At 49.9% G+C, this 25,725-nt stretch overlaps 1 protein-coding gene across 1 annotated transcript in view; it reads left to right on the top strand.

The window, feature by feature from the left end:
* FLACC1 (flagellum associated containing coiled-coil domains 1) overlaps positions 1-25,725 on the top strand; it is a 32,498-nt gene that overhangs the window by 5,536 nt on the left and 1,237 nt on the right. Inside the window, exons 3-15 of the mRNA XM_077319148.1 lie at positions 377-451; positions 2,232-2,289; positions 3,519-3,655; positions 7,023-7,040; positions 7,703-7,796; positions 9,747-9,808; positions 10,907-11,004; positions 13,003-13,055; positions 15,246-15,345; positions 16,462-16,565; positions 18,869-18,931; positions 21,396-21,485; positions 23,977-24,086. Of these exons, the coding sequence (XP_077175263.1) occupies positions 377-451; positions 2,232-2,289; positions 3,519-3,655; positions 7,023-7,040; positions 7,703-7,796; positions 9,747-9,808; positions 10,907-11,004; positions 13,003-13,055; positions 15,246-15,345; positions 16,462-16,565; positions 18,869-18,931; positions 21,396-21,485; positions 23,977-24,086 (1,062 nt within the window). The remainder of the gene's footprint in view (positions 1-376; positions 452-2,231; positions 2,290-3,518; positions 3,656-7,022; positions 7,041-7,702; positions 7,797-9,746; positions 9,809-10,906; positions 11,005-13,002; positions 13,056-15,245; positions 15,346-16,461; positions 16,566-18,868; positions 18,932-21,395; positions 21,486-23,976; positions 24,087-25,725) is intronic.

Genomic DNA, 25,725 nt, shown 5'->3' with positions numbered 1-25,725 from the left:
GTGGTTCAATTGGAGGAAGCAACTTATGCAATGAAGCGTTTTCAAATGCTCTCCAGCTCTATTGTCCCTCTTCAGCTGTAGTGCCCGGGGCTGGCAGCTCTGGGTTGGAAAATGCCTGCAGATTTTGGGGATGGGGCCTGAGGAAGGCAGCCTTCAGCAGACTCCCCCCTCCAAGGCAGCCATTTCCCCCCAGGGGGGCTGATCTTGGACATCTGGAGGTCATTGTAACATCAGGAGATTTCCAGGTGCCACCTGGACGTTGGCCATCCTAGTAGTGACTAGCCCATAATCTTGCAGATTCAAGAATAGCCCAAAATATTGTAGGCCTTTTGATAAACAACACGTTTCTAAACAACTTTTTCCCCCCAAAAAATAGGACATGTTCAGTTCATGCGGAAATGAAATACCAAGGGAAATCCCAGCTTTCTCTACAACCTCCAAGCCGATCCAAGTGAGTGTTCCCACACCTGCAGAAGAACCTCACGTGAGCCGCTCTCTCCTTTCCGTGAGAGCTTTGTGCTGAAATACAGCAGACTTCCATCCCTGCATCTGCTTGGCCCTGGAGCCAGGAGTGGTTGAGGGATTCGTGTAGCACCAGAGCCGCCAGCTGAAGGATTCCCAGGGCCCTAGCAGGATGCGACTGCAGAGGGGGCAGCCGGCCTGGGGGCACAAGTGGAAAGGGGTTGCCGCTCCCAGTGTGGGGGGAAGGAGAAAGGCTATGGCCCTGAGCCATGGGGGGAAGGCACCATGTGGGGCCCCTGGAAGAGTGGGCCCCCATAGCATGTGCTCTGTGGGTAAAGTGGCCCTGCCTGTGGTCGCCTGAAATGGTCTTTTTGGCCCTTTTTATTTTGGTCTCCATGCTGCAGCGTTCTCATGGCAGCCCTTCCCTCCTCCAACTCTGCTCCCCGCAGACCAGATGGCTCTTCTCTTATTCATTCCCCTTCACCGGCCATGATCTCCTCCCAGGCGTCCCGGGTGGCAGGGCTCCCCCTTATCTCACCCCTCGGATGGCCAATTCCAGGTTGGGAAGTTCCTGAAGATTTGGGGGTGGAGCCCTGGGAGGGTGACGTTTTGGGGAGGGACGTTGGGTCAAATGCCACAGAATCCCTCCCCCAAAGCAGTCGTTTTCTCCACGGGAGCTGGTAGCCTGACTTCTACGATGCGGTGAGGCTGTCCCTGGGGCTGGGAGAAGGCCGCCCGCCCGCCTGCCCACCCACCCGCGACCCGGTAGCGCCCGCTGTATTTTTCTTACAGCGGGCTTAAATTCTAGTACAATAATATACAATATAAACAAGGTAAGCAAGAGTAACCCTTCAGAATGAGAGTGGAAACGTTCACGGTCATGCCCACTCAGTGCAAGTTTTTAAAACTCTGCAGACAGAATTCTGGAAAGTCAAAAGAAACGACTCTAATCTCATCAGACTGCCGTTCTCTTTTAAAAGGAAGCGGGTTTAGGAACTTTGCTTGGATAGTGAAATGAAGTGGAGAAGGGGGGAGGGGAAACTTGTTTCATTGATTCTGTCAGCATCATTCACAAGGACAAAGCCTAGCTTGAAAATCCTCCCCTATAGCCCAGCAGAAGGTAGAGCACAGCAGGTTCCAGCTCCCACAAACGCTCCGTCCTGGTCAACTCTCTTCGTAGCCTTTGGGAAACCCACATTCCCTCAGGCACCGTGGGAAGAAGCCCCTACGGGAGCCCTCCCCCGTGAATCTAGTCACCTGGATGCCGGGGTTAAGAGAGGCAGCCTGTAATCTGGGGAGCTGAGTTTGGTTCCCCACTCCTTCTCCACATGCAGCCTGCTGGGTGACCTTGGGCCAGTCACAGTTCTCTCAGAGCTCTCGCAGGTTGTGGGGAGAGGAAAGGGAAGGCGATTGTGAGCCGCTACGAGACTCCTTCCGGTAGTGAAAAGTAAAGTATAGAAGCCCACTTTCTTCCTCTTTTTTTTTTAAAGCTGTCTGTTCCTATGGCCATCACTACATCCTCAGGCAGAGAATTCCAGACGATCAAGCATCCCGTCTCCCCCAGTGGCCAGCCAGTTCCTTGGGATGTCTGATCCCAGGGCATCTTGCCCTGAGGTTGCCTCCTGGCCCTGGGAGGTCTGCGAAAGCATCCCCAGTAAATCCTGGCCGTCTTGAAGGGAAAGTCTCAAGTGTTTGGGGCTGCCAGCTGGTTCAGCTGAGGGAACCGTGCTTTCTCTTCCGCCCCCTGAGGCCGTTCTTCTCTCTTCCAGAATGAAGTTTGTTCCTGGAACACACAAAATACCTTTACGGTGCCGGGAGCCTCACGATGTGAGTAGAAGACACAGTTCCCTGGTTTCTCAAAAATATATGGTTAAATATGAAAAGCGTTGTCAGTTTTCAAGCCTTCATTGTCCCAACCAGCCTTTCCTCCTTCCCCCCTCTCCCTCTGTCCTGCCATGAGCCCTTCCATGGGGGGAAGGACAGAACCTGGGAGGAGGGATGACTTATGCCTGGGAAATGTTGTGGTAAAAAAGGTTGCATCCCTCTCACCTCACAATCATGGCCGTCCTGGGCTGCTTTTGATCCAGCAATGGATCTATCATGGGGGTGGTCAGTCTGGGGCCCTCCGGATTCCCGTGGACTACAATTCCCATAAGCCCACATGTTGGCCGGGGCTCATGGGAATTGTAGTCCATTGACCTCTGAAGAGGTACAGGCTGAGCCATCTGATTCAAACGAGGGCCTAACTTACACTCACAGAAATCTGCCTCCTTGATCAAAGGGTTGAAAGAGGCTGCTCTGGGGTTGCAGGAGATCTCAGGACCTCTTTCATGCCACGTGGATGCTCTGCCACTGAGCCACAGCCCCTGCCCTGCCCTAAGCTGCCTGTTTCAAGCCATCAGTCCAAGGGGAGCTCCTAGCAACTTTTAAAACTTGATTTTGGGGCGCATGGGGCCCCAGTTCAGACCAGGATCGTGCTGCGTGGAGAAGGGGGGCTTCCACCTCCCGCCTCCTCTACAAAGCCCAAGGGAGCCCCTGTTTGCCCCACTGGGAGTTTGTGACCTGGAAGCCATCTGGCCTTGTAGTTGTGCCTGTTGGATGCGGGGGCAGACCCCAGGCCATCTGTCTGATTGAGATATTGTTTATTAGTTTCATTTGGGGGCTAGAGTTAGGAAATTCCAGGAGATGGAGGGGGGAGACCCTGGAGAAGGCAGGGGGGAGCTCAGTGGAGTGTAAGGCCATGGAGTCCACCCTTCTGCATCTAGGGATCAGTTGTTCTTCTAGGAGATCCCGCCTGGAGGCTGGCAGCCTCAAGCTGAGACCTACACAGATTTCTTCTTCACTTTCATCAGGTTAAACTGGTGTTCTGTTGGAAGGTACTGCTCAAAAATTCAACGAAAGATTCCATTCCCGGATTCCTCCTCCCCCTTAAGGAAATAATACATTTAATACACAAATTATCTGACCCCTTTCAAATTCTTCCTTGGAGAGTAAATAATCCTCAGATTTTAGAATCTGGGACCCTGCTGCTTAGTGGCTTTTGTTTATGTACCCAGATATCCAAGACCTTTTCAGATCTTTCTCCTGACCTTCTTTGGACTCATGGGAAAGGGCAAGTCTCTTTTACGCTGGATGAGACCCCTGAGAAGAAACTATCTCCTGAGACAACCTTTTCTAAGCCCAAAATAGCCAGGTAATCTTACAAAATGGTCAAGAGTGTCCATGTGTCTGCCAAGTCGACAGCATGGTCTCCGGTATGCTGGTGTGGGCTTATTTTATAGCATATACCACTTACGGTATATTTTCTATTTCGGCACGGATGGAAACGCATGATGCTTGACAATCATAACTAATAATTAAGACTTAGTAATGCGTGACTAAAGGTAAAGGTATCCCCTGTGCAAGCACCGAGTCATGTCTAACCCTTGGGGTGACGCCCTCCAGCGTTTTCATGGCAGACTCAATACGGGGTGGTTTGCCAGTGCCTTCCCCAGTCATTACCGTTTACCCCCCAGCAAGCAAGCTGGGTACTCATTTTACCGACCTCGGAAGGATGGAAGGCTGAGTCAACCTTGAGCCGGCTGCTGGGATTGAACTCCCAACCTCATGGGCAAAGCTTTCAGACGGCTGCCTTACCACTCTGCTTGACTAGTAACCAATAATAACATTCAAATAGCACTTCCTCAGTTAAGTCCTAAGCAGAGTGATGCCCTGACATGGAGGCATTTGTAGTTACACCATTTGTAGTGACACTGGTTGTAGTAACACTGGAGTACTCATGTGGAAATCTTAACCATTTCTGTACAGAGGGCTAAAACGCGCGTGGTCTTCTCCTTGCAAACGTGGAATGGTAAACCTCGCGTTTGCAGCCCTCCTCATGGGAGATGCAGTTTTTTGCCTCCTAACAAGACTGCAAGAGAAAACAAGCCGAATTTCTCCCCCCCCCCCCCCCGCAGCTTGTCAAGCACAGCAGTTCCCTTGTGGACTGAAACTTTCTACCCCCCACCCCCCACCCCAGGCCCCAATTTTTTAAAGGCACTTCTGCGTTGCTGTCTTGTCATGCCACAACATGGATGCAGTTTTAATTTTAAAAGTAACACTTCCGCGTTGCTGTGGAGAAATGCCAGAACATTCCCTTTTGGGAGATTCATGGTGTTTTGGACTCTATGTCTGGGTGGATTTCGGAGATATTGGAAATGGTAACTGAAGCTCAGAGAGGGCTTGTGTGTGAATGGAAGGCTTTAAAACGTGGAGCATGGATGCCTGGACGACCCACAGAAGGCTGCTTGATCACCCACACCCCCCCCTCTTTCCCCTTTCATTCCCCACCTCCAAAAAACAAATGGGACTGGGTCTTGCCTGCCTGATCCCAAAAATAAAAAAATAAACAAACAAACAAACAAATAAAAGACCGTGGACACTTTAAAGAAGATTTTATTTTATCTTTGACAATGTAGCTTTGCAGTTGCATTGCAATGCTGAACATGCCATTTAAAAACATACTTGGAGCAGGAAATGGAGAGGGGAGGGTGGGACAACACTACAATTGCATCTTTCCGCCTCCATACGGGCTTGCCCCTGGTTGCTCATTGGTTGCTTACCGATGGAATGTGAGATAAAAAGTGGCAAATCCACTTTTTGCGACTACTTCCGCATGAGGAATCTGCCTCTGGATAGCCTCTGGTTGCTGGCGGGTTTTATAGCCTGCTCCACATGACATCGCCTGCCTCCTGAGACTGTCCAGGGGCTGGCTTGAGTTTTGTCCAGGTTTGCCTCGGAACGTGGAAGTGTTACTTTTTATTAAAAATGCATTTGTGTAGTGGCATTACCGCATAGCAATGCGGAAGTGCCTTTAAGAAAAAATTAGTTTTGGGACTCGGGAGAAAGAAAGTTTCTGTTCAAGAGAGAACTGCTGTGCTGTAATTGGTGGCTTGCTGTGATTGACAAGCATTGAGGGGGAGAAATTTGTTTTGCTTTCCCTTGCAGCCTTGTCAGGAGGCAAAAAGCTGCAACGGGACAGAGGGAAAACCCTGGAGGGGTCTCCCATGAAGAGGGCTGCAAACATGAAACCATTCTGCGTTTGCAAGCAGGAGGCCACTTGTGTTTTAGCCCTCCATACGGAAACGTTCTGCGATTTCTTTCATCCTGAGGCAAATCTTGAGCCAGGCACTGGACAGCTTCAGGATGCAGACGACATCATGTGGAGGGCACTCTAAAACTCACCAGCAACCAGAGACTGTCCAGGGGCATATTCCTCATGCGGAAATGGTCCTTCTCTGTGCTTTCCTTGGTCTGGTGGCACAGGGAAGAATGGCAGGTTGCCCTTTAACCTGCCATTCTTCCCTGTGCCACCAGAGGGCTTTGCAAATGTTAGCTGCTACATCGCAATAGTGCTATAACAGGGGAAAACAGGGGAAATCCCAGAAAGGGCAGTGTTATGTAAATGCTCCAAAAAACACTTGCTCCAGTTTGATCACTAAACTAGACTAAAAGCTCCATGTAAAAGCAACCATTGTTGGTCACACAGTTATAGCACATCATAATACTGCAGAGCTGTAAAAATCCATTACAAAACCCATTAGTACGGACTGGTCTTAGGGTCCAGGGCCAAAGGAATGTGTTATATTGGAAAGCGTGCTTCCTCAGTCTTTATTTTTTTTTTATTCAAAGCAGCTGTGGGAAGCTAGATTTCAAAGTCATTGGAAAATAGGACCCGTTTCCCTTTCAGCTATGTTTTGAGTGGAAATTGCCTGTGTGTCTTATTTTTCCATCCTGAGTGTGTGTGTGTGTGTCTGTCTGATTTACTCTTCTTTTGAGATTCTGGTAAAACACACTGCTTCTCTAGCTGCTTTTCTTTTGTTGAAAAGTGTCAGTGGTGTCTCTGTTGTAATATTTTGGCCACCTGGAAGGCAGGTATTTTAGTATTTTTAAGAACAACCGGATTCGGCTTTGCTGGGTGGCTTTTTTTGCTGTTCTTTGGTGTCTGTATTTTCCTCCTGCCCAATGGGACCAGTTCAATAATTAAGTAGGAGTTATTCGGTACCCTTAGTCACGAAACACTCGCTCTGGAGGTCTGAGTGTCATGACCAGGGGTAGTCAAACTGCGGCCCTCCAGATGTCCATGGACTGCAATTCCCAGGAGCCCCTGCCAGCAAATGCTGGCAGGGGCTCCTGGGAATTGCAGTCCATGGACATCTGGAGGGCTGCAGTTTGACTACCCCTGGTCATGATCAACTGGGATTCTTACAGCTCTGATGCCATCCTCATGGCTGCGGACAGAAATTCTTCCAGTAATGCTTCGGCAACCCAGAGACCTCTTTCAGGCCTACCATGTTACGTGATGTAGCCCTGGCGGAGGTTGGTCACACAGACCCCCCCACGAGGGAAGAATGGCTAACCTTGCTGTGTGTGATAACTGTAGATGTGGCAACAGATTTTGCAAACGTTAATTTTAAAAGGCTGCTTTGCAATGTGAGCATGTTTTTCTGCCTGAAACAATTCCATAACCATCCTTTCTTTCTCTCTCTCTTTCTCTTTTGACACCCTCCCCCCCATGGCAGTCCACCCAAGCTGCAGACGTAAGTAATATTTCCTAACCCCACCCCTGTCAGTATTCTGGAGTATGATCAAAACTATTAGTTTCCTCCTCACTCGTTTCCTCCAATGCTTCCCACAGTGCTGTAGGGTGATCCCTTCTCAGGGGTCCTGTCTGGACAAGACTTTGTAACACTGGGCATTTCACACTATTTCTCTGGCCAAGGAGAATTGCTGTCTCGAGGTGGGCATAATTCAGTTTGGTCTGCTCCAGTGGCTAACAAGTTCGTGTCCTGCACATGTAAGGTGGCTCCTCCTTCTTTCTCCTCTCCAGCAAGCAGCCAACCTACTTTAAGGGACCCTAGAATTGGAGAGGAGCCTTGGCCAAAATAGGTTGGGAATGGCTGCTCTAGATTACAGGCATAGTTTCCCTGGAGAAAATGGCTGCTTCAGAAGGCAGACTCCGTGGCTTTATACCCTGCTGAGTTCCCTCTCCTTCCAAGCCCCGCCCTCCCCAGGCTCCACCTCCAAATCCCTAGACTGACCAACCCTGGTGACTGGCAGAAAACAGAGTCCAGGGGAGACTTCTGCGGTCATTCTTGATCAGATCGCTCTTGTTGGTTGGTCCTTCTGACACGGTGCGATGGGCATCATGATGCAGAATTTTTTGGCAGAGGCACAACTGGGCTGGCATTTCCTCTTGCAGGGAAGATATCGTCGCTGACTTAGTGGAACAGATTTCGGAGCTCACGGGCATTATGGAGCAGCTGCGCCGAGATCATGAAACGACCCACAAGCAGGTGAGCCCCTTCAGTGAGACACACTCTGGTCAAGCAGGCACCATTTTTGAGAGGAGGTGTGAAAGGAAGGTGCTGTCAAAATCTTTGTCAAAAAGAGAAGGTATTTTAAAATAGTTATTTATTTATTCAATTTACTTGAATAAAGCCTGTTGTGAGCTATAATACGAGTGCTAGTTCATGGTTTGGGGTGGGTTTGGTGTCTCACTTGGAAGCTGGCAACCCTAAGAGAAGGTCTCTCTGTGCACAGCAGTCTTGACCCAAGACAGGTTCATGCACACCTAGGAAATGTGGAATTCCAGAATCTACACCTGTCTGGCAACCTTACCTCCTTTGTGCAACATTTTCTTGACCTGGAGTATGTTAGCAGGGCGGATAAGTCATTGATATACACACGCTATTTGTTGTTGTTGTTAGGTGCGAAGTCGTGTCTGACCCGTCGCGACCCCATGGACAATGATCCTCCAGGCCTTCCTGTCCTCTACCATTCCCCGGAGTCCATTTAAGTTTGCACCGACTGCTTCAGTGACTCCATCCAGCCACCTCATTCTCTGTTGTCCCCTTCTTCTTTTGCCCTCGGTCGCTCCCAGCATTTGGCTCTTCTCCAGGGAGTCCTTCCTTCTTATGAGGTGGCCAAAGTATTTGAGTTTCATCTTAAGGATCTGGCCTTCTAAGGAGCAGTCAGGGCTGATCTTCTCTAGGACTGAGGAAACATGCTATATTTCAGGTTAAAGGAGGGAAAAGTTTATTCATGGAAGAACATTTGTGATAGTGCAGAGGGAGAAACAGGTCTGCACACATGGAGAAAAAGAGGCAGAGAAACTTCCATGAAGAAAGAGGAAATTGCCCTGAGAGTATCAGTCTAGGGACAGACAAAAGGCACACTTAATAGGTAGACAGGTCCTGAACTCTCTGACCTACCTAACAGTCTTCTTGCTGCCCCCTTCAGGGTCTTCTTCTTCCCCTTAACTTAACTCTGTACACCAGACATTGCCTTCTCCAACAGAATAGGCCAGGGGGCAGAAAAGGAAAGCACACCCATGCCCTCAAACTCCCCTGCTGTCATGCCCCCGCCAACGCCTCCTTAGCCCTCTGAGGCATTGCCAGAGCAAGCAGAGCTGGCCGAAGAGGCAGATTCATCTGAATGCAATGAAGATCACGCAGAGAGCGACAGGAAGGAGCTGGTCGTGTGCCCAGACTCAGCTCCAACACAGCCCGGAGGAGTTTGCTGAACGCTTTAGACGGCGGAGAGGAGTGGCTGTCACGGAGCGCAGGGGGAGTGCAAGGCTGCTGGCTCGCTGTCAGCATAGGCAGGACACAGCTGATACGGCTTGGTGGGAGAGGGACTGGTTTCCCAGCCTGTGTGTTCTGGCCTCAGCCACATGCCTGGCAGAATAGCATCATGTTGCAGGCCCTGAGGAACTTTGGTAGCATATTGGCAGCATATTCCACCGGGCCGGGGCTTCGGCCAAAAAAGCCCTGACCCTGGTCAAGGCCAGGGCCATGCATGTTTGCATTTCTAGATCATTTATACTAGAGTTTGTCTGGAGGCATATTGAGAGAGGCGGTCCCTTTGACACGCAGAGCCCAGACCATGGAGGGCCTTAAAGGTTAAAGCAACACCATGAAACTAACACCTTAAAAACAGCAACCAGTGCAGCTTTTTAAGTAAAACAAAATCTCCTAAAGATTACGTTGTTAGCTGCCGTGGGCTAGCTGGTTTAGGTGCGGCAGCATAGAAATGAATGAATGAATGAATGAATGAATGAATGAATGAATGAATGAATGAATGAATGAATGAATGAATGAATGAAAAGAGTTAAAATTTCTGCGGTGATATGAAGCCCTCCAGATTAGAAAAAGCCTCTTTATGGAATGAAGCTTTCTGGAAATTCCTGTAAAGAATGCTGATCGCGTGTTCATGGCACATGGTTTGTCTTCTTATTTTCCCAGCTGGAGATTGAGATGGGAGAAAAATGCAGCGAACTTCAAAAAGAACATGAAAACAAAGTCCGGTACCTTGCACATGTTTATTTTTATACCTTTATTCAGAAATATTTCTAAGGCCACCCCTGACTGCAATTCAAGGGCAAGTCATAGTGACAGAAATGTCTCTCTAGGTCAGAAGAATTTGGGGCGTCTAGCCCAATTCAGTCTGTGTTTCCTCAGCAGTGAGCCCAAATGCTGGGTGGAACAGACTCCCCAAGGGCCACAGAGGGCACCGTGGAACTGCTGCTGCCACCTGTGTAGAACCCGTGGGCGTTGTTTGAATTTTGAGAAACGGGTTGGGGCTGCCCGGAGATGAGGATGCTCCAAGCAGGGCTGTCAGCTCTGGGTTGAGAAGCACCTGAAGATTTTGGGGGTGGAGCCAGAGAAGGGTGGGTTTTGGAAAGGGGAGGGACTTCAGTGGGCTATAATGTCATCATCAATACATGATTCATTTAAAAATTAATTTTAAAAATACACCATTTTTTAAAGGTGCAATTTTCGGAATGGGGGGAGGGAGGGAGGGAGCGAGGGAGGAGGATAGGGATGAGGAAAGGGATGTGCACAAACTACTCAAAATGGCGAGCACGTGAAAAAACCCAAATGGACATGTTTCCCCATTGGGTAACCCCAAATTCGTTTCCACCTTGACGGATGGAATTTCCGAAACGCCCAGTCTGTCAGAGGGCCATTTGGGGCTGTGCCTGGAAAGGCAGGTTTTAATGTGGGAATGGATGGGAAAGTCCGCCCTTCAAAAACCCACATCCACAAGATATCACGAGGCTGGGAATGGTCAGAGAGGAGCAGTCATGGCCGTCTCCTTCTCACCGCTGGTCCTGTTCCTCGAGGCGTTGACTCCTCCAGTTGAAACTGTGCAATGCCAGCGAAATGACAAGGCTGAAGCTGGTTCCCAACTTTTAAACTATCCTTGATCGTTTTTGGTGGGCTTCACGGAGAGGAAGAAGAGTTGGCTTCCTTCCCTCTCCCGAATTCCGAATAAGGACCGACTAGGGAAGTGGGAACCGTCGTCAGCCTTGCAGGAAGGTGGCATCTGATCCCTGCCGAGAATTGTCCCTAGTTGCCAAAGCCTTGTTTGACCCTCCTCGTTTTGCACGTTGTCCTCGCAGGCAGATTGAAGCGCTTCATAAAACGAAAATGGAAGCCTTGGAAGAGCAGTACAAGAAGGAGATGCGGACAGAGCGGGCAACCGCCCAGGAGAAGCTGAGTATGGCTTGTGGCCAAAGGACCCTCTACAGATACATGAAAGACCCCCCGGTCCTTCCCAGGGGCCCTTCGTAGGCAGCAGAAGCTGCTTACTGACAATTCATTCTATCTTATTGCATTTAAAGTCCGCCCTCCCTTGCAGGCCAGGGGGGTTTAGAGCGAAGGTTCATGGGGCAAGACAAGGGAACAACATCAGTGAGAACGTATCATGTCTCTAACAATAGAATTCATAACAATAGAATATTTAACGTTTAACACTTCACATTATAACTTTACAACTCAACAGTTGTGTATTGTTTACAGTGCCGTGCATTGACATTTTCGTCTGCAAGACATAGGTGGGGGCGAGGGGGGCCTCTGGGCTCCGGTTGATGGAGTTGCGTCACTGGACTTGACTGAAAACCTGGTGGAAGAGCTCCATTTTGCAGGCGCTGCGGAACTGCTTTAGTTCTGGCAGGGCCTGATCTCTTCTGTGGGCTCATTCCATCAGGTTTCAGAAGTACAGGGACCATTTGCTCACAGGCTCAATAAGAGCCCTGCACAGGCCACTTCTGGCCCACGGGCCCAATGTTTGACATGCTCTAACCACTGCAGCCAACTGGCAGAGATGATCTGGTCATCTATGCTGTCAGTCCAAGGCTAGGGCAGGTGACAAGCACACTGAGCCAGAGGAAAGCTGTAGATTGTAGCAATCAATTGGATTCGGCCACAAATTACAAAAACGGAGAGGTTGCACCAGGAAGCACATGGAATGTGTGACGTTGTGCAAATCCAGGGAGGAGTCGGGCCGTCAGTTCTGGATTGGGGCATACACAGAGATGCTGGGGCCTGAGGAGGGAGGGGCTTGGTGTGTTGGAATATTGTGAGAAGTGAAGACATCAGAGTGTGACCCTCTAGTTTTTGGGCAAAACTTTATGGTAGCATTTGCTTCAAGCCATCTGGTCCAGTTCCCTGCACAATGTATGAAATTCACAGCTGCCTCCCCTGCCCCCCCCCCACTCCCTCAATGCCCTCTGCTCTGATCCAAGATCCCTACTCCTTTGGACCCATGGAGGCAGCTTTTCCTGTGCAAAATTAATCAATGGGTTAACCTAACATAAGAGCCTCTTGTGGCGCAGAGTGGTAAGGCAGCAGACATGCAGTCTGAAAGCTCTGCCCATGGGGATGGGAGTTCAATCCCAGCAGCCCGCTCAAGGTTGACTCAGCCTTCCATCCTTCCGAGGTCGGTAAAACGAGTACCCAGCTTGCTGCTGGGGGGTAACCGGTAATGACTGGGGAAGGCACTGGCAAGGCCAACCTGCATTGAGTCTGCCATGAAAATGCTAGAGGGAGTCACCCCAAGGGTCAGACATGACTCGGTGCTTGCACAGGGGAGACCTTTACCTTTACCTTTAGCCTAACATGTTCTGGTATGTGGGTGAACATTGAGCTTCTGAGAGAGGCCTGCTGACACCAGAAGGCTGCAGTTCTTCTCATTCTGCCTGGAGCCTAAATAGGTGTTATGCTTTTCTTTCTGGAGTTTGGCCCTGCTGGGGGACCTCCTGAGGGCCCCTGGGTTTTGGCCACTGTGTGACACAGAATGTCGGACTGGAGGGGCCACCGGCCTGACCCCACTGGCCTGACTCTCATGTTCTTATAACATCCATCCACCAGTTCAAACCTTCCCTCCCTCCTTCCTTCCTTGATAATATTGATTTAGCCTAGAGGTTTTGCATAGGGTCACATTAGAATCCAAATTTTCTACTTGCTATAACCTATGAAAAAAAATTGCAAGAGTACCCTTGGAATCCACCCAGCCAGAAGTCTCCCTGGCTTTACTCCCTCTGAGGCACCGACCATCCCACATGCGGGTGGAATGTGACACAAGTTTCTCCCATTTGAGATAAAAGGGGTTCCTGTTTTTGGCTATCCTCCAGAGAACCAAATGGAAAAGGGAAGGTTTGAATCGAGTCAGAGACAGGACATGTGCTGTGTTTAATCCTTCCCTGTGTTTTCTCAGGTGGCATGCAGAAGGAATACAAGTACCTGAAGAATGCCTTCCGTGTGTACCAGGTAAGGCTTAAAGTACCTCCTCCCCAATCATGTCTAATGCGATGCTTGGAAAAATGTTAGAATTACTTGTTTGTTTGTTTATTTATTACTCACTTCCCCCTGAAGGCTCAAGGTAAGTTAAAACATCAAAATAAACCTCCCAATAAAACCCCTTAAAAACTAACAATACAAATGCAGTCAAAAACCCCCTTGGGGATAAGATGCTATGGCAACACACATCCCATTCTAACCATCCATCCCATAAAACATTCTAGAGGGGAAGGGTGAACAGAGGACGCTGTTGGAATTCACTACTGCTGCTCCTGTAAGGGGGCCATGATCTTCCTTGCCTCCCAGCCTCAACCGTAGACCTGGCGGAAGAGCCCCATTTTGCAGGCCCTGCGGAACTCCGAAAGTTAGAATTCAGGGCTGAAGCAGAGAGGGGGGAGATCTGTGGTCAGATCTCCAGCATGTTCCTAAACTTGAAAGCTAAATTCTGTTCACTGATAACAATCGAAAACTGACGTGGAACGTTGCCAAGTTACTGGCCTCTCAAACTAAGAAAGAGCTTAGGGCCCACTGCAACCAGACCCCTGAAATGGAACCAGCACTTCCAGACCCTGGATTATAACCAGTGTAAACCAGACCCTCTGGACTGTATTCCACGGGGCCAGAAACTCTGGATCAGCACCTATAATCAGACCTCATCGTGGGACAAGAACAGCACTTGTGTGCTTCTTCAGTCAAGACTCTGGACTCTGGACAGTTGCTCTGGCCTAGACACACGGCACAAGTCAGGCCCGCCGTTCTCTGCATAGCACCAGTGAACCTTGGCATGGCTGGCTGGCCACATGAACCCAGCATCCGAGGGAAGCACAGTGCAGACAGCCTCAGCCTCCTTCCTGACCCCCCACCCCCACCCCACTAAACCGGCAGATCTCAGAAGCAGCTCCTTACCTCTGAAATCCCCTTCCTGTCCACCCAACCTAATGCCGGCTTGCCAAGAGCCTTATTGGTCTACAGTCACTATAGACACACTAGTATTAAAGCCCGTTGTAGCTGTTACAACAGGTGCTAGCAGAGTGGGAAGGGAGGAAAATAGCAAAGAGAGAAGGAGGTAGAAAGGAAGAGAGTGATTAAGATAAAGAGAGTTTGGCATTGGGAAAAGTAAGGGGGGGGGGGGTTGTCCAGTCTGTAACGGGATGAGGCTGAATATGTGTGTTGTGAGGGGGGGGGGAGGTTCCTGGTGGCATGGTGGCAAATGAGGCCATGGGTGTGGAGAGTTGGGTGTCAAGAACCTGTGGTGTGGAATGTCCGCTGAGTGTGGGAGAAGACTGACCTTTGGGAATTGTGGCATAGTGGTTACAGATGAGCTTTCCAGAGCCATGTCCTCAGGTTTGGGAAGGGAAAATCAGACTGGAGACTCTTCTTAGGGGGAGATTACGTGGCAACCAGTTCCTCCCAGTTCCGTGGCCCTGCTCCTTCTGTCTCCATTTTTTCCCTTATGATATAATGTTCTGTGCCCACATGCTTCTGGGGCCCTGATTCAGGAGTCATCACAAGTTTCTTTAGAAAATGCTTCACACATTGGAGGCAAAACAATCTCCCTGCTCAGCCCAAACATTCTTTGTTTCTTGAAAGGAGGCAGGGTCACCGAGGCAAACCAGGCGGCCTTTTTCTCTGGTTTGCTTGTCAGTCTTTGTCTTTTTAGCAAGAGTCGGCCACTGACCGTCAGAGCAAGGGTTAACTATTGGTTGACACTGGTTGCTAGTGGAGACAGGCGGAGCGGGTCAGGGGGATTTGCTTATTGGTTTGTAAATGTTGTTCCTCCATTGACTACATGTCTGTTTACTCGCAAGCAACAGTGACCAGAAGAGAAGGTCTGTCCATCCCCCCTTTGTTTCGGAAGAGATCTGCTTTAGGCAGAGGGGGATCCATTTTACGCTTTCACCATGTAACGGTGAATGGTAGAAGTTATGTGTTTTTCTTGTTTTACCTTCTGGTACTCCCTACCCCGATAGTTCTAGTAAAATAGTCTTTTTCAAAGAGTTTAATGCCACCTTTTCTGGTCTCATCATTTATATATTAACTCTGCTACTTTTAAACAAGATATCTCCAACCTGGCTGCCCCACGAGCTTTGGGTGAAGGGGGGAGGTGGTTTCTGCACAGGCATCTTTGGGAACGGTTCAGATCCCTTTCTCGCTCTGTAGGACAGCATTTCTGATGAAATGGAGGAGAAGTGGCTGAGGAGGCAGGCCGAGTGGAAGAAAAGCGAGAGGACCGAGCGGGAGAAGGCGTTGCTGCAGCAGAGTGAGTCTTGGCCGACAGGCTTGTGCGATCCACACCTGGATCTGAGCCCCGGGGGTCTGGCTCCCCAGCGCCTCCTCTCCTTCGCCCTGTGCCTAGTGCCACTGTCGACTCAAACGGTCTTCTCATTTATCTGCATTTCTGATTACGCTGACTTTTCAGCCTGCGCCAGGCCTCTCGGATGTAGGCACCCAGGACGCACATGGGTTGGGATGCCTTAATTCAGGGGTCCTCAACCTCAGGTCCGCAGCAGAGGGGGGGAAGAAGCAGGCACGGCCGCCGGCACGCCAGCGACACAAACGCGCATGCACGGAGCTGCCGCGCGCGCGTGTTTGCGCCCCCTGCTGGCGAAAACCCGCGCGCGCGGCAGCTTTGCGCATGCGTGTTAGTGCCACCTAGTGGCGAAAACGTGCATACGAGACAACTGCGCGTGCGCGTTTGTGGGCGGCGGCGGCAGCCGGGCCGCCGGCTCTCTCCAACCCTCGGAGGCGGTCCCCGACTACTAGAAGATTGGGGACCGCTGCCTTAATTCACTTTGTCCTTGGTGATGTAAACAAGATTGGGCCAACATGGAGCACGAGGATGTTGATTTTTTCATTGAACGTTATCCTCATCGTTCCCACCTATGAAGTGCAATTGAGGGTGTGTGTGTGTGCGTGTGTGTGCGTGTTCTTATAGCAGTGGTCCCCAACCCATGGTCCGGAGACCGGTCCCGGTCCATTGATCAGTCAGTACCAGGCCGTGGCTGCTTCTCATCCTCCTCCACGGGTGCTGCCTTGGGGGCCGCCCTGCCACTCTGCTGCTGGCTCACCTTTGGTGCTCTCCAGCGGCTGCCATGGCTGGGGCTCCCCCTCGGCGTGGCAGTGCGCAGCTGCTGCTGGCAGCGCCCCCCAGCGGGCAGCGGGAAGTCAGGGGCACTGATAGCAATGACCTCAAATACACTTACTATCCCACTAAGAGTCTTACAGAACAACCCCCGTAGTCGCTCTTCTCCTAGATGGCAGGTCTTCTGCACAATTTCCATTGCAAAAGGAATGACAAGAGGTCAACAAAAATATGTGGAAGTTTCTGTGACTCCCCATGATTAACACACATCCCAAATATTCATGCTTTCCTCAGAGCAGTCCCTGACAAGGAAGTTTGAGATTCAGATTGAGGAACACCTGAAGCTGACCCAGAACAATAGCTTCCTGTTAGGCAAGGCCTACAAAGAAGAGAAAGAGGTAAGGAACGTTTCCCGGGGAGCAAACACTGTGCTCATTCAGTGATGGACGCTTTGCAGGAGCCCTCCCGTGCCTTCAAAATAGAACTGTGTCCCTGGAGGTGCCTTGAACATCATCTTGTTCCCCACCTCAGTTTTTAAAAATGAAATGATTGATTGATTGATTGCATTTATATACCAGCCTCCCGGCAAGGCAGCTCTAGGTGGGGTACAGCAGCAAACACTAACAAGAACTGTGTAAATTAAAAATCAATAATCTTTAAAATGGTTTAAAACCACATCTGTCACTTGCAGCAGCATCCATAGGATTATTCTTCCTGGAAGATTCCCCTTCAAATAGGTCCTTATCCAGGTTAAGATGTTTCTGGGGAGCTGCTTTTGTGTGTGAGGGGGGTGCTGATGGTGTAGAATCGCTGCCCCCAAGCAAAAAGCTTGTTGTTTACGGTGCTTAGTTCTCTTACATCAGCAGACAATGTCTTCTTATGTCATCAAGCAATCCATAACCATCAACCATGCCCAGAAGAAACCATTACAGCCAGAGGGGTTACGAGAATCTGGGGGATTGCATTCGATTCCCCGAGGTCTCCGCATTTGGGTTCATTGTGCTTCTCCCAGAACTCTCTCAGTCTCATCTGCCTTGCTGGGTGTCTGTTGTGTGGAAGGGCAGGCAGGCAATATTAATCTTCTCTGAGAGACCTTAGGGCAGAGAAAAACGGGATTTAAAAGTCCGTTCTTCTTTTTTATCATTACATTCATCATCAGCTTGATGAAGTAGTTAAGAGTGGCAGCGAACTGAATCTGGAGAACTGAATTTGGTTCCCAGCTCCTCCTCCATATACAGCTAGGTGGATGACCTTGGGCCAGTCACAGTCCTATTAGAACTGTTCTCGCAGAGCAGTTCTGTCAGAGTTTTCTCAGTCCCGCCTACCTCACAGGGTGTCTCTTGTGGAGAGAGGAATGGAAAGGAATTTGTAAGCCATTTCAGGACTCCTTCAGGTAGTGAAAAGGGGGGTATAAAATACCTCTTCTTTTTCTTCATGTGTCCAATTCAGTTTGCGAAACAGAAATTAAAACAATCAAACCCAAAGTCTTAAAATCTATTATCTACAAATACTATGCTCAGATTGAAATTTACACCTATCAAACTGATATTTCTCTATCAATCTGATATCCAAATGTTTCCTAAAATATTTTCTTTTATTTGCTTCTTTGATTTGTTTGTATTCCAGTATTCAAGGTAGAGGGACCGCATGCCCACAAATGGCTCCCCCCAAATCTCCAGGGATTTCCCAACCCAGAGATGGCAACTGACCTGACTGGCTCCTACATGTTCCAAGGGGCCTCAGTATATTCAGTTCAGTCCAGTTTTATTGACTTGGCCACACACAACCATTACGTGCTAATATAAAAGAACACTGCAAACTAAAACTACAAAGTACCTCAATGCAAATTTAAAAAATGAAATACCCAGCTTTATATATAGTCCACTCGAAAGCTCCCTCCTTGAATAAATCTTGGTTGGTCTTAAAGGTGCTCCTGGACTCTATTTTGGCTGTGATGGATGTAGTAGTTTTCCTTAATTAAATATTTTTATTTAAGGGAGTAAATTGACAGAGTTTGTATTCAAATCTGCAGAGACCTGGATTGAATAAATCCAGAATAAATATTTGTTGGTCTTAAAGGTGCTATTGGACTGCATTTTTGTTGTGCTACTTCAGCCCAACACGGCCACCCACTTGAATCTTTCCTTACGGCATTTTATGCTCATCTGTATAAAGCAGAACATTATGATAATTCATGTTACTGCTGCAGAAAATGAGCCATATTCAACAATAACTCAGCAATTATTTAAAAATTCCCCTGCAATGGTCTACATCTAAATCAACTACAAAATTAAAGTTTTATTTTAGAAAGGCCTGCAAACTAATTAAAACAAAACTTAATTCGAATTTTAGCCTGTGGTATCTAGAGCCGGGCTTGATTCTCCACTCCTTCACACGCAGCCAGCTGCGTGACCTTGGGCTAGTCACAGTCTGTTAGAGCTGTTCTCACAGAGCATGCGGCTGGCAGGGACTCATGGGAATTGTAGTCTATGGACATCTGGAGAGCCACAGTTTGCCCACCCTTGGTATTAAGGAATTAAATTAATAAATAAGAATTTTTGTGCTGGATCAGTCAATGTATGACTTTTTGAAGTATGTAACACTCCCCAGACCCACAGTGAGGCCAGCAAAAGAATTTAGAATTATGTCTGCTGAATTTTTAATTTTCTTACATCATTCTCTAGCAGTTTTCCTTTTCCAGGATTATATCAAGAAACATAACGAAGACTTGGAAAAGATAAAGATTTTGTCTGAAAAGATCGATGTGAGTATGGTGAACAGTTCTGAGTAGGGAAAGGGAAAGCCTTCGTAGGACATTCTGCCCCAAGAGAGCCTGGAGAGGAGACGGCTGAGAGGGGATTTGATCACCATCTTCAAGTATTTAAAAGGCTGCCATAGGGAGGATGGAGCAGAGTTGTTCTCTCTTGCCCCAGAGGGATGGACCAGAATGAATGGGATGAAATTAATTCCGAATTCCATCTAAACATCAGGAAGAAGTTCCTGACAGTCAGAGCGGTTCCTCAGTGGAACAGGCTTCCTCGGGAGGTGGTGGGTTCTCCATCTTTGGAAATTTTTAAACAGAGGCTGGAGAGCCATCTGGCAGAGAGGCTGATTCTGTGAAGGTTCAAGGGGGTGGCAGGTTACAGTAGATGAGCGATTGGGATGTGAGTGTCCTGCATAGTGCAGGGGGTTGGACTAGATGACCCCTGAGATCCCTTCCAACTCTATGATTCTATGATTCCAAGAACATTGGCCACTTGAGGTCAGCACACACTGAGAACCAAACGATTCCAATCTGAATGTCTTTTAAGAGTCAACAAGGAGTCATTCCATTAAGTGGCTGGTTCCCCTTCATGTTCAAGATGAACAAGGTGTTTGGGGCCCCGCCCAGGAGCTCCTGGTCTGCAGAAACCCCAAGGAAATGATGTGCAAGATCCAGGTTTGCTTACAAGCTTACAGAAACCGCAGTCTGAGCTCCCATCCACTGGGTCTGCAATGCACACACACACACGCCACGAAACTTAGCCAGACCTCGAGACAAGACGCATCGCTAAAATTAAGCATCGTGAGGCCTCCAGTGCTGGCTATGAGCCCAAATGCATTACTCCAGCTATCCCAGACACGAGCAGGAGGGCTCAGGCCACCTTCCCCCGGCATCCAGTTGCAGGGCAAAACCAGTCAGGCTTCCTAGACAGGAGCTGCTGAAAGTGTGAGGGAGGAGGGTGTTCTCTTGGGAGCAGCCCGGCACCCTCCCCCCTCACAGATCTCAAGCATCAACCCGCAACAAAGATGGAGTGACCAAGACTATTCACAAGGCAAGTTAGAATCCTTTATTATTTCATGGACCGACTCGCAGCTACAGGGCAGCATTCTCAGTCAGGGACCGGCATAGATTCTAAACCAAAGTTGTAATTATTACAAAAAGAATTAGAAAAGGATTGAATGAAGTGGTGTAAATTCTTGAAATGTCACAGCAGCTTTTAACCCTCATGTCCTGTGGTTTCCGTCCTTAGTCTGACGAAGAGTGCTCTCGCCTTGAATAAATCTTTGTTGGTCTTAAAGGTGCTACTGGACTCCGATTTTATTCTGATTTTATATGTCCTTCTGTTATTCTCAGCCAACAGAGCCTGATGCATTAAGATAGCGGTCCCCAACCTTTTTAGGGTTGAGGACCACCTCTGGGGGTGGGGAAGAGCCGGCGTCCCGGATGCTGCGCATGCGCGTTTATGTCCGCCAGCATGCCAGCGGCTGCACCTGCCTCTTCCCCCCCCCCCCCACAGCAAAAAGCTAGCCAGGCCACTTCTCTCACAGCCTGGTGAGCTTCTTGCTGCGGGGGGGGGGGGGGAGGCAGGCATGGCGGCCCGTTACCGAGGCCTTCACGGCCCGGTAGCAGGCTGCGGACCGGGGGGTTAATGACCCCTGCATTAAGAGACTGAATCCAAGAATGGTGGACTCCAAAGTCTACGCAGGGGTGGTCCTAGTTGTAGGGCACCCAGGGCAGCTGCCCTGACCCCACACCACTCCCCAAATCAGCAATTTCCTCAAGAGAACCTGATCTCATCATCTAGAGCAGAGTTAGTCAACCTGTGGTCATCCAGATGTCCATGGACCGCAATTCCCATGAAATTGTAGTCCATGAACATCTGGAGGACCACAGGTTGACTACCCCTGATCTAGGGATCAATTGTGATAGCAGGAGATCCCCAGGTGCTACCTGGAGGCTGGCAAGCCTACATGACCTCTATGAATCAATCCAGCTTTAGGAAAAGGAATACGTGTCCTAATTCAGTTTTCCTGATGAAGTACAAGCAAGAGTGTGACAAATAAATGGGTGGCTACAAATTACAGTGATGCATAAAGCTGCCTTTCAAAGATCTGAAGTGAAAGTCCTGTTTTGGGAGGCTGAATTGTACTCAAGAGGGTTTGGTCAGAGGCAGCCCTAGTTTTGTGGTATGGCCTTCCCCAGATGGTCTTCTGGTGCCCTTTCCTCTTGGCCTTTAGACACTTCTGCAAGATGACAGGTGAAAGCACAAGTCAACATTTTTGATGGTGTTATTGACTTAGGTTTTGACCCCGAATCCTCCCCCTCACACACACACACACACACACACACACACACACACACCATGTTTACAATTATTCTAAGTTGGTATTTTGAGCAGCTGTTAACATACGGAATGTAAATGCTTTAAAATAAACCCCTTTTTTGTTGTTGTGCTCCATAAAAGGCTTTGGAGGAAGAGGTGAAGGAGAAGAACGAGACCTTGAATGCGATCGCTTCCTCCCTTCACAACACAGAGATGGAGCTCCAACATGAGGTGAAGAACCAGGGGGAAATGCTCCTGGGGAAAGTTCAAGAGGGACAGCCAGGTTTTCCTTCCAGCATGAGCTCTTGTCAACTAGAGCCCATCCAAGCCAGGAAGTGGGCTCTAATCCCCGGTAGCCAATGCTGGAATAAAAATGTGTTAAATCTGGAAGGTGTCAGAAGATGCCAATCTATTTCTGGAGGCCTCAGTGCCCGGTAGCAGTCAGGAGAGCAGGGCAAAGGGTATGGGAGAGGCTGTGGCCCAGGCTCACACGAGACGGTCTTTAATAGGACCCGACTAGACAGAGCATTGATCTCGTCTCTTCTTATGCTCTTGGGAGGCTGAGGATGACCACAAATCACTCTGCAGTGCCGTCTGCAGGACTTCAGTCCAGACACCCCTCGCTGTGTCACTGGTGCCCATGGAGTACAACATGGAGTTCCCACCCCCCGCAACGTCTCTACCTAGCCCATAAAATTCAACCCCATGGAATTAACTAGCCCATAAAATGTTCTTTAAGAGTCAGCCCCGTTTCCCCTCCCAATAAGTCACTGGTGTTTTAGGAATGGGACGCTGCAGCCCAAGGCTGAATGGAGGTCTTAACCCAGGTTTCCCATGTTCATATTTTCCAAAAGAAACAGACGTGGAATACCCCTGGCAGATTTTGGAAATGTGAGGCAAAAGTAGTCTAAATAAATAAACGTCTTTCAGAACTGAGACTTAAAAAATGCACAAAAGAGAGGAGGGGTTTTGGCCTCCCCCAGACTTCTCCCTCAGGCTCTGTACACAAACCACATCCAAGGAAAAGGGGTGTGGGGAACGCGACGTTTCAGAGCAGGGTGGAGACCCCCCCCCCCAACCCACCCCCCAGCGGCCTTTTCTTACCAAACACGCAGCCGGACAAAAATTCTGAGGGAAGGAAGGAAGGAAGCTCAGGCAACCTGTTGGGTGATATTCTTATCAGTCCCAATGAAAAAGTTATTTCACAAGTGTTATTTTTTGGAATTTTTCTCTGCAACAGTGTTTTTCACATCCTTATCTTTCATTTATCTTTTACTGTGGATTTCAACTGGGTTATGGTTAAGCGAGCAGGATTCTTCCCGCCCCATTTAATAAATCCAAATGGTTTTATGGATACTCTGTCCATTTGGATCTGGAGCATTGCTGTCCTAAAAGGGTAAGGCCAGTCATAAGGAACTGCGTATCTTCCCCTGCCTTATCTTAGCAACATGAGCCTGGAGCTGTTTGCACTCCACCTCCCTCCTTGGGGCCAGACCTCTGCAAAGGATCAGTGGGTCGGTGGTTACAGGATGGAGGCCATTAAATTGCACTCCTGCTTATAGTCTCTGGAGGGGAGAAGAACAGTGAGGCTCCATTTCAGAGCAGCGGAAGCCCCACATGTCCGTTTGCCCCACCGTCTCACCCCTCACGCAGGCATCGGGGGCAGCCTCACGCTGGCAACAAAGTTCAACCAGAACACCTCTGCCTAGGATTTATTTTAAAAATGGCCTGTCTGTAATCAGATATTTAGCCATCCTTCTGTAGACGGCACCAGGTGTCCATAAAAGAAGAGGCCCACTTGCTGTGCATGCCCAGTGGGACCGGGGATCCCCCAGGACAACGGAGATCAGTTCCCCTGGAGAAAATGGATGCTTTGACGGGGGGTCCCCAGGGCATTAGACCTTGCTGAGGCTCCTCCCCTCTGCAGGCTCCGCCCCCAAATTTCCACTCGTTGCCCCCTCCCACCCTCACCAGTGGCCAGTGGGATCCTGACAGCCCATGACTATTGGTTGTCGTCATTCAAGTGATTGCTCACCTAGCAATGGTGGGATGGCTGGGCCGTGCATTTCTGTGGTGCAGTCACTCTGACGTTGCATGGGTTCACGATTGGGTTCCCAACCTCCAGGAAGCACCTGGAGACCTATTAAAATTGATCTCAAGATGACCGAGATCCGTTCCCGTCTAAAACATGGCTGCTTTGGAAGGTGGCCTCTGAGGCCCCTCCCCTCCCCAAGCCCCCCCCTTCCCAGGCTCCACCCCCACCCCCAAATCTCCAGGCATTCCCCAACTTTCCTCCCTTAGTGGCTCATAGGGCCTAGACCAGGGGTAGTCAAACTGCGGCCCTCCAGATGTCCATGGACTACAATTCCCAGGAGCCCCCTGCCAGCATTCGCTGGCAGGGGGCTCCTGGGAATTGTAGTCCATGGACATCTGGAGGGCCGCAGTTTGACTACCCCTGGCCTAGACCTTCCATTCTAAAGCAAGGGACCCTTAGTAAACAAGGAAGCCCGTTTAATTCTCAGCCTCTCCGGTTAAAAGGCCACCTCTGATAACAAGGCAGAGAGAGAGAGAGAGAGAGAGAGCCAGGGTAGCCTTTCCCTGCTTGAGACCCCCAAAGTCTGCTGCCAGTCCCAGGAGGCAGCGGGTGGGCCTTCAGCATGCACGGGGGCTTCATTTCTCACCCCCCCCTCTTCCTTCCCGTCCCCCATAACCCGACTCACAGAAAGCCACCGTGCTGGAGATGGAGAAGACGGTCCAGCAGCGGATTGCGGCCGTGGAAGAGAAACACCGCATCCACTCCAACACTCTGATGGAGGAGAACGTCGCTCTGAGGTAGGACGGAAAGGCAGGGCTCGACAGAAGAGAACAGAGTTTGAGTCCTGTGGTACCTTCAGAACCACGTCCTGTCCTGGGTCTCATCCTTCGTGTGCATGTGCACGCGCATGCAATCTTACCAAAGTACCACAGAGCGCAACTTTGTTCTGCTGTTCCAGACCCACACGGCTTCCCGCTTGACTCTGCTTTCGGGGCTGTGTGTGAAGCAGAATCCAGGCTCCTGTTCAGCCTGGGAATGATGGCATTCCCCAGGAGAACGGCGTCCTTTCCTCTGCAGCAGCAGGGCTCGTGCCCCGTCTCCACTTTCACAACGTCACAACCTCTCTGTGAGAATAAGTCTGTTCCTACAGCCAGACTGTATTCGTCAAAGAATTGGCCTGCCGCTGCTTATTTTGCCCCAAGTGTGATGCTCACATGGGCTTTCTTTTGTTGTAAGTTTTTGTTTAGGGAACTTCTGTCCTGACACCTCTAAAGCTGCTCTCAGCCATGCCGGCTGCTTCCTGGTCGTCTTGAATGCCGAGGGTGGGGCCGGCTTCCCAGAGGGGGGGACCTCTTCAGAAGTATTCAGCAGCAAGCGGAGCCAGAATGCGGGGACTCTACTCCGCCTCATTCACCCTTTCCCCCTCACTGCCTCCCTTCTCCCTTGTAGCCTCATAGAATAGATTCAGGTGGGCAGCCGGTTGGTCTGAAGCAGCCGAACAAATTCAGAGTCCAGTGAGGCACCATTAAGACCGGCACCGTTTTCGTCAAGGGATGAGCTTTCGGGGCCCCCGCAGTTCCTCAGAGACAAAGTCCCAGAAGCTGACAGAAGAGAGCAGCCCTTCTCAACCTCTTTACCCTGAAACGTTCTTCTAGATTTGTGAAGCCCCAGAAGTGATGTCACCAGAAGTGATGCCTTCCAGACACGACCCCAGAAGTCACATGTCACTAGAAGTGACATCACCAAGACACCCCCCACAGGATGTGACATCACTGGGCAGCAAGGATTTTTTTTGGCCAGGGCTCCTTCCCTTCCCACCTCCTCCAGGCCCATAATTGGCCATTTTGTGTGTGTGTGTGTGTGGGGGGGGGGTCGAGTGGGAAGGGACAATCCAGGCCATCTAGTCCAGACCCCTGCTCAGGGCAGGATCAGCCTCCAGCATCCAGGAGAAGGATCTGTCCAGCCGCTGCTTGAAGACGGCCAGTGAGGGGGAGCTCCCCACCTCCTCAGGCCGCCCATTCCACTGCTGAACAAGACTCCTAGAATCCTAGAGTGGGAAGGGGCCATGCAGGCCATCTAGTCCACCCCCTGCTCAGTGCAGGATAAGCCTCCAGCATCCAGGAGAAGGATCTGTCCAGCCGCTGCTTGGCCAGTGAGGGGGAGCTCCCCACCTCCTTAGGCAGCCCATTCCACTGCTGAAGTAGACTCCTAGAATCCTAGAGTGGGAAGGGGCCATGCAGGCCATCTAGTCCACCCCCTGCTCAGTGCAGGATAAGCCTCCAGCATCCAGGAGAAGGATCTGTCCAGCCGCTGCTTGAAGACGGCCAGTGAGGGGGAGCTCCCCACCTCCTTAGGCAGCCCATTCCACTGCTGAAGTAGACTCCTAGAATCCTAGAGTGGGAAGGGGCCATGCAGGCCATCTAGTCCACCCCCTGC

Source organism: Paroedura picta, chromosome 2, assembly GCF_049243985.1.
Source record: "Paroedura picta isolate Pp20150507F chromosome 2, Ppicta_v3.0, whole genome shotgun sequence".
NCBI classification, from domain to species: Eukaryota; Metazoa; Chordata; class Lepidosauria; order Squamata; family Gekkonidae; genus Paroedura; species Paroedura picta.
Note: the sequence above shows the minus strand (reverse complement) of the source record. Positions and strands in the feature narration are given on the sequence as shown.